General features: G+C 39.9%; 1 protein-coding gene across 1 annotated transcript; it reads right to left on the bottom strand.

The window, feature by feature from the left end:
• Positions 1–2,107: 2,107 nt before the first annotated feature.
• LOC149028952 (protein ANTAGONIST OF LIKE HETEROCHROMATIN PROTEIN 1-like) lies at positions 2,108–3,930 on the bottom strand. The gene has a single exon (XM_089149520.1). The coding sequence runs from the start codon at positions 3,735–3,737 to the stop codon at positions 2,481–2,483; it is 1,257 nt and encodes a 418-aa protein (XP_089005646.1). The 5' UTR covers positions 3,738–3,930; the 3' UTR covers positions 2,108–2,480.
• Between the last annotated feature and the right edge of the window lie 5,129 nt (positions 3,931–9,059).

Below are 9,059 nucleotides of genomic sequence, written 5' to 3'. Positions count from 1 at the left end.
TACCACTTGGGCACCTATAAAATTTTCTACCTGGATTTTTCCTAGTTCTTGAAGTCATTAGGATCATCCTCCCTTGCCTACAATAGCACAAAGGAGGCTGTTGTTCCATTCCAGTTGAAGTTTGATCTTCACAATAGTAACCTCCCATCACTTCACCTGTAAAACAAATTCAGTTGGTATATATCAAATAAAGAATACTTTGGGCTATATCAGAGAGTGTGGCATATTACCCTGCCTCTCATTCTAATGATCTGATGTAAATCAGTGTAAATCAGTAACATTCCTAACTACCTGCCTCTCATTCTAATGATCCGATGTAAATCAATGTTTGGGCTAGGGTTCAGGATCTTCTCAAACAGAAGCAGCAGCAAATGAGGGTTTAGACCCTTGCTATTTGGTTGAAATGTAAGTGGACAGCATCTGTGGGAGATATTTTTATCTTGGGATTGGACAGTCAAAATAGGCTCAAACTGGGATCTAAGCTCCCTACGGTGCTTAAACAAAAGCTATGTATTGAATAAATGCTTACTTCTAACAAAAGTTATGCATTGATCACATGCTTAGTTATAACAAAAGGTATGCATTGATTACATGCTTACTTATAACAAAAGCTATGTATTGATTACATGTTTACTTACAAAAGCCATAAAAACATAAATAAAAACAAAAATAATAAAGAATGAAAGAAAGAATCTATTTCTTCCCATGACATAAACTAACAAAATAGGAAGTTAGTAAAACTCAAACTGGGAAAAGAAAAGAAAAGAATAAGAAAAAAAATAACAACCCAGCTTTAATAATGCAAGGCAGGAAGCTGTGATTGTCACTTGGTTAGTGGAGGGCCAAGATATGCTGTAAAGTTGATCTCCAAGCAATATTTATCTCATGGAAGCTCTAGTCATGCTTCCTTTTCTAATAAGAAAATAAATACAAAAAGATTGAACAAGAGACAGAGAACATGGTAGCAAATTTGGTATACCCAAAAGGTATAAACAAACTTATATTACAATATTATAGTTCAGCTTATAAAAGTGTTAATACCCTAAATTAAATCTTAAAGTCATGTTATCAAAACATCATGATTGTTTGGGTGGTTCAACAGCACTAGACATTAGCCATATTTATCTAAGAAGTACTTGATGACGGCTGGCCTATCCTCCTCTTTTTCTGAAAGTAGTGCATTCCTAAGCCGGATTTGATTTCCAAAGAGGTCTTTTGCACGCAGCCGAGTCTCGAAGTCAAGGTCTGTTGCATTAATGGCATTTTGTAAAAGTTCATCCTTGTCTTCAGCCTTCTCAGCAGCAGCCTTCTCATGAGTAAATTTCACCATGTCTATGAAAGCAGCAGAGATATTCTCCAAGGGAACCAATGCTTTTTCAACTGCAGTTTTCTTCTTCTTCTTGTGGGAATCATGAGACTGCTCATCACCTCTTGGCCTACCTCGAGATCGACTACTCTCATGTGGTGTAGATTGGTTACATGACATGTCAGGTGTAGTAGTCCGAGGCTGAAAACTGGAGTTGCCAATCTCATTGTCATCCAATTGGATGTTGAACTCATAGGCTTCATGTGAATTCAGGTGGGAGTCATTGAAGTAGTCTGTAGCTGTTCCAGCTTCAGTGCCAGTTGCCATCTCATTACCTAGGGCTGCAGCAACCTCTAAGTGAATGGGACGCACTGAATGGTCCTTCCAGTATTTTTGCTCCTTCTTCTACAAATTCAAATTATAAAATTTCAACTTTGAATCAACTATATTAACACTTCACATTGACTCACTTTTTTCTGCTAATGTGCACAGCAGCGAGGAAAGTGTTTTAATCTATAAAAATTGATGGTTTGTGAATATAGTTGTTACCTTTACTTCAGACCAAAAATGTGGGGCAACTTCAAACCTCTTCTCACTTGGATTCCATCCAAGTCCACTTTGTTTCTGCAACTCTGATAATGCTCGCAACCTAGTTTTCCAAATCCTAAAATGGTTGCGGCATTGCTCCCAATCATAATTCGAGCCATGCTTTTCAGATATTTGTCTACTAATTCCCAACCAATGCTCTTTTCTGAGTCCATTGTCTCCTGCCCTACCACTGCCATGAATTTGTAGGAAAAACTCTAGTAAAGAAAGAGACACTTCTATAGGCCATGAGGCTATGTCTCTTCCTCTTGAATTTGTTGTATTTTGAGAGTCCATCTGGTAAAATCATAATTGAGGGACAAAAGTAAATACATATGATGCTTTGCTAGTTATGATCAATCAAAATACATATGCTACAAACAAAATTCCAGCAATCATATGATGACACTAGTATTCATGATCAGTTGCAATTCTAACATTTGAAGCTAACATTTGAAGCAATCAAATGTTAGACATGAAATAAGACCACAAAGTCTGAGACAAAGTAAAACAAAATAAGGTACAATCCAAAGTCAAACTCAAACAGTTGGAGTCATACAAATTGAAGTACATTAAAAATTTAATCATTTCATTCTGACTCAATATCTGATCCCATGTCTTCATCATCTGCAGCATTTGTTGTTGCATATGCATTCCACATCTGTATTGCCAAGTCATTCCTGAATGCTTTTGCATCGAATGACTCTGCATGGTTCTCTTCTTCTTCATCAGAATCACTACTTTCCTCATCTTCCTCCAACTGTGGTGCGGAAGAGGAAGCTGTTGTTGGCCCTGACCCCTCCCTCGACTCCTGAGCAAGCCATTCCTCCTCTTCTTCCAATGAGTTGTGGTTTAAAATGTGGTTGTGAAGCAGTACACAAGCTATCACAATCTTAACTTGAGTTCTGAAAGGAAACTCCGCTCGAGTTGCCAATATCTTAAAGCGACTCTTCAACAAACTAAAAGCACCTTCAATGACATGGCGTAACCTTGCGTGCCTCAAGTTAAACAACTCCTTTTCATTTTTGGGTCTTAGATTTCCCCTCTTCCATTCCTTCAGATGGTACCTAACATTTCGATATGGCCTCAAAAAACCTCTTTGGTTGGCAAAACCAGCATCAGCAAGATAGAATTTACCATTTGGAACAACTAATCTTCCATCTCCGTCTCTATGGAGAGCATCATCCAAAATGCGGGAGTCACATGCAGACCCTTCCCAACCAGCAAGTATATACGTGAATTTTTTGTCATGGTCGCATGCAGCTAAAATGTTTTGTGTAATAAGACCCTTCCTATCTCGAAACCTCCTATGTTTTTCAACAGTTACCCAAGCTGGTATATGAGATCCATCAATGGCTCCAACGCAATCTTTGAAGAATGGGTAGAAGCTGCGATGGTTACCTGCTATCTTCGGATGTGTGGTGAGACTAGGGGGTTTTAAAAGCAACGGGTGCAGTTTCATCATTGCATTTAACACTTTATTAAAGTGTCGACTCACTGTCTCCCCAAAATGCCCAAAACGGCTCTTTAAAGTCGAATTCTTAATGTGGTGTCCAAGACAATGTAGAAACATCGTTACTTGTTCCTCAACTAACACCAATTTGTTGTCTTCTAAGTGCCCCGTCGTATGCAATAAATTTACCAAGTGGTAAAAGGATATTTGGCTCATTCTTGTTTCTGAACGACATGTATGCTCGGTGCCACCAATAAAACGTTGGGTTTCAAGAAACCCACGTCGGGCATCTACTCGATATGGTTGCCTCTCAACGTATGTTATTCTAATATATTCAATGATTGTGAGAACTGCTGTGGCCACCATAACAAGTATCAACTCATCGTCATTCATGTTGATCTAGGTGAGGGTGCCTTATCTAAATTTATGCCCTGAAATACATGACCCACCAACAAGAATGAATACCTTATTAATAGCAAAACATACAGATTAATAACCATTCAGTCAAAATCAACCAATCCACCAATGATAAACTCATATAACCCATGTGTGGTTTTCAAATCTTATCCCAAAACCCACCCTTGTAATTCAAGCTTTCTAGTGATGCATGGTTTAAACCAATTGTCTATGTATAGAGAGTCTCTCCTTGTTTGAAAAACTCATTAATTCATCTGCTGCTTTGATAGCTAGCTAGCTAGAGAAGTTACAAGTTCGGCAATTACATAATTTTAAGTGTGAGGAGCAAAAAAAAAATATGGAGAGTACCCGCAAGCAGAAAGGTTTCATGTGAGGTAAGCTTCTCATCAAGTCTTTGTTCAACAAAACATATGCATAGCCAAGGGATATTATTGTTTAGAAATAAGTCAAAAAACCCTGCATTAAGAAACAAAAGAGATGGCCATTCTTCTGGATTTTGCATGTATAAGAAGGAAGATTAGTTTCACATCTAATCAAGTCTATGAACCATAATGAGCCAACAGAGTCAACAGAAGTCAACAGAAGTCAACAGAACTCATTAAATTGGATTTCTTAAACTTATGCAAGCAGGGGAATAAATTAAGTGTCCTAAAGACCATGTGCAGAAATGATGCTATAGACAATTAAAAGGAAGAAGCAGAGGGTTTCTATTCTTTTTGTGTGTCTAATTATTTTTTATTATTATTTTTTTTGGGTGGGCGGGGGGGGGGGGGGAGGAGGCAAGTTGGCTGCATTTGTAAGAAATTTAATTTTCATGGACACAACTGAAACAGATATAAAGATAGAAATTCACACCATATTGAACAAATTCACACAGCACTCTATACATTTTGGTTTCGATAAGCAACAACTGCTTAATTCAAAACAAAAATAGGAAATCAAAGAGAATAAATGGACTAATTCATCTTCAAAACAGATCTGAAAACAAAAAAACCATAACCAATATTGATATTCATGTAGAAGAAAGGTCTCCAGTCAGATCTTTGTACATTGATGTACACTACTTAAATCAGATAATCAACATGGATACAGGTGGGAATATATCTCTACCTGGGGTATAGGACACACAAAAAAATAATGAACATATACAAACAAAAGAATGTGTGGTGGTTATAGATGAACCCATCTGGCTAATCAGTAATACATTTGAAATATGGCTACAGGGGCATACATGGAAATGTATTTGATTAAATTGAGTCTTTCCCTGTTACAGAAGCTATTTATCCCATGGGATTATCCATGCCTACAAGGGTTTTAACTAGCTGGAACCTCAGACTGAGCATTGTAAGAGGGTTAGATCAAACCCATAAATGGCAATGTTCTTTACCTCTTACCAATGCCAAATGCTAGCCCTTGGCATCTGAATTAGTTCCAGTTCCTTGACCACAACTCATAAGATAACTAATACTGAATTCACCCGTGTTACCAACCCCACCTTGTTGTTGTTTTCCCTTATCAAGAGATTCAAAAAGCATTGAGAGGTTTCAGGATCCCACTTTCAACCACTTGCTGATACTATTAAAGCTGGACAAATCAAATTCTTATATAGAGCTCAAATTTTTGTGAATATGTAGACTTGAAGGTCTCCTACCAACATTAAGTTTCTCCCTTTGAAAGAAGCTTACTAGCAGACAAAGAAGAATTTTAAAAATCTAAGGACTATGGGAGGATGCATGAACTGACTCGAAAGTAGAAGCACCGATCTGCACCAGATCTAAAAACTTATATTGTAAGAATAACAAATAAAATTACAAACACATTATCATTTTCAATGGAAATGGTATTTGAAAAAATTACATGTATATTTGATACTTTAGTTATCACCTATCAATACAAAATGAAATAAAAGATGCAACCGCAAGCCAAAACCAAACAATGGATCGGATAACAGGACATTAGAGCTTAACAAAGAATAAATCATAGATTGCAGTGAAGGCATATAAGAGAGAGATGTTACCTTTTTGCAGATATGGGTGTGAATGAAGCTTAGAAGAAGAAAAAACCGATGCAGCTCAACGAAACACCAGTGATCAACGACGAAACGGAAGCCGTAGCAGAGACGAAGAGGTGTTGAGACAAGCTGAGCCCTAGAAGCTGGAGATCAACAAGCTGCCCGCCGATGACGATGATGGAACGGAAGCCCTAGCAGAGACGAAGAGGTGTTGATCAAATTTGTTGTACAATGACTCAATAACATGAACCTCTTACCTACAGAAACCTTACAGAACCATGCAAGAGAAGCGTGAATCTTCACTACAGAAATCACCGAAACACTCAGAAGAAGAAGAAAAAAACCCCTACAAACAACACCCTAAAAACCCTTCAGTGCACATGATTTTTTTCCCCAACAGGAAAAGCGATGAAAAAAAAAATGATCCAAACAACTGGGTACTATACTCTGTTCAATCAAAATAACTTGAAAAAGGAGACCCGGAAATGATGATCCAAACAAGCTGCTCGACGATGACGATGACGGAACGGAAGCCTTTAGCAGAGACGACGATGACGATGACTGAATGGAAGCCCTAGCAGAGACGACGATGACAATGATGGAACGGAAGCCCTAGCAGAGACGACGATGACGATGACGGAACGGAAGCCCTAGCAGAGACGACGATGACGATGACGGAACGGAAGCCCTAGCAGAGACGAAGAGTCGTTGATCAAATTTCAGACCTCGAAGCTGGAGATCAATTTGTTGCTCGACGATGACCCTTTGAAGGAAGCCCTAGCAGAGAACGAGAGGTCGTTGATCAAATTTGAGACGTCGAAGCTGGAGATCAATTTGTTGCTCGACGATGACCCTTTGAAGAAAGCCCTAGCAGAGAACGAGAGGTTGCTATCCAATTTCACGATAAAAGTGATTCTCAAAGTGAGTCTTGGGCATTTATACCTCAGCTTCAAAAAGATGAGTCTATTTGGAAACCACCTCTTGAGGTGGTTTCCAGTGGATTTGATTTTTTAGGCAAAAACGTGGATCCTTGCTGATTCATGATCCTCTTAGAAACAGACTCATTGAGGCTACCAAACACGTTTTTTTTTTGGACTCATGATTCCCTGGAATCTATGTCCTCTCCTCCCCCCCCCCCCCCCCCCCCCCCCCCCGCCCCCCGACCCCGCCGCCGCCCCCACCCCCCCCCCCCCCCCCCCCCCCCCCCCCCCGGCATGTGTTGGTCCCCCCCAAACAAAAATTTTTTCCCCCCACAAAAAAAAAAAAAAGTTGGCCACCCGGCCGCCTTGGTTGTGTAGCCGGGAGGGGGGGCGCGTTTGGTTTTTTGAAAACCCCCGAGAACCACAAAAAACCCACAACCCGGGGGCCCCCGGAAAAAAAGGGTTCCCTTTCCCGCCCCCCCCCTAATTCTTCATTGCCAACATTAGGGTTTGGGGCATTTCCAGCCATCTTTGCCGTTTGTGGTGGTTTCTCACCTTCATCAACTATCACAACAAGATTATTCTGTATCACCTCCTCAATCAACCTCTTCTCAGGCGCTCATCCCTTCATTTTCAGGCCAAAATGGCACAAAGAGCTAGCCATCTCCTCTGGTGTTTCCCCTGATGTATCCCCTTGGATTGCTTCCATTTCAAACAGAAGATCACATCTATCCTCCTCATGTCCTAGAACGCCATAGATGTAACAAAAAATAGGTAAACATTCATAGAGAATAGGTACCTCTATGCGACCCCCTGATCTTTTGCAAACAGGAACCGTCGCCTTTAAACGTTGGTGGGAATCAATCATGACTATGCATCGCAGGTAAGAAAATGGTTTCCCAAACTAATAACCTTGAATGACCATCACTTTGTGAGGAACATTGATTATCTCAGCGAGTTGTGTTCCAATTCTGATGTTCAATAAATCTGAAGGGAGATCTTGAAATCCACACAGCTAAAGTTCCAATTCCCATTCCCTCTCCATTTCTCCAAAATGAGTAGATTTCCTGAAACAGACCAAGGCCCTTCTGCCAATACATTTTGCAGATTCAATTGGTTTTGAATTTGAAGCGATATTTGTACTTCTCTAGCTCAATAGCCTCCACAGGGAATTTGTAGTTCCATGCTGGCAGCAGTGCATCATCAACGGCCTGCTTATGATACAGTCACCCTTGATGAATCAAACGCCTCAAGCAATATCCTGATTCTTAATGAATGTTTTCTGCAGGTTCATCATCCACTAGAATGCTGAAAGAATCATCCTCAGCAGCAGACATGGGTGTGGAGCACCTCTGTTTAGAGGTTGGTTTTCTCCAACTGCGTTCATAGTTCTAACTCTCTGAGTAGAACTAGTTGTGGCAGAAGGATGGTTTTCCCACATGAGCAAGCCCTGGAGCCTTGGTGGGCAGCATCCTCTTGGTGAGATCATGGTCCAGAACGTCAATAGTTCTGGTAGAAGAAGGTAAGTACTCACAGTGGAGGACACACGTGTCCCTCGCCAATCCTGCCTATTTCTGATCCATGATGTTTGGCTCAGTCCCTTTACTCTCCTCAGCTGTTCTGTCCCCTTTCTCAACTTTGCAAACCTTGTAAAGAGGTCCACAATATTGGGCACCACTAAGGACACTTTCCAATTAATGATTGACATTGATTAATTTTTTTTTTAAATATGACCAAAATGCCTCTTATGTTTTAAAACAACCAAATACCCCTTAAATTATATTTTTAAAGTTGAACCCGCATAGAGGTGGGTAAAGGTGGAACCCCTTCACCCTCTTTTTTTTTTCCCTAAAAGAAAACAGTATAGAAAACTAATCCATGTGATAGATACAAAAATCATAAAGGTTGATAACCCTCCACCCAGTATCTGAAACTATGTTTGGAGCATTCTTCACCAGAGTGGCCATCAGTTGAGGATTTCATTTGGTTGGGATGGATGAATCTCAGTGTCCTTTTTCAGTTGCTTAAATAGGAGTAGATCCTCTGTCAATTCTTTGGGCCACAGTTTCCTTGGCATGGGTACATAGTCCTTGAAATCTAAACAAGTGCACCAATGATTAGGTGACTGTGTGGTCTGCATAGTAAATGTTTCCCCTTGCATCCCAACTACTGATGGAGGTGAGACATGCATATCTCTAACCCAATCGGAAACAAAATCCATAAACCAATTAGGATTAGGATCTGCTCTATAGAAGATAACCTCCCTACGTAAAAGCCATATTCCATAACATGTAGTCATCATCACTCATGAACATCCAACGAAGTATAGGTTTTTTTAGGTTTTAGTTGGAAAAAAGATTTAAACAC

This window comes from Hakea prostrata, chromosome 1 (genome assembly GCF_041222555.1).
Source record: "Hakea prostrata isolate BN-2017 chromosome 1, UWA_Hpros_2, whole genome shotgun sequence".
Classification (NCBI taxonomy): Eukaryota; Viridiplantae; Streptophyta; class Magnoliopsida; order Proteales; family Proteaceae; genus Hakea; species Hakea prostrata.
The sequence above is the reverse complement of the archived record's forward strand: the minus strand, read 5'-3'. Positions and strand labels throughout refer to the sequence as shown.

Coding starts and splice junctions, on each gene's coding strand:
- LOC149028952 (XM_089149520.1), bottom strand. CDS start 3,737: ATGAATGACGATGAGTTGATACTTGTTATGGTGGCCACAGCAGTTCTC.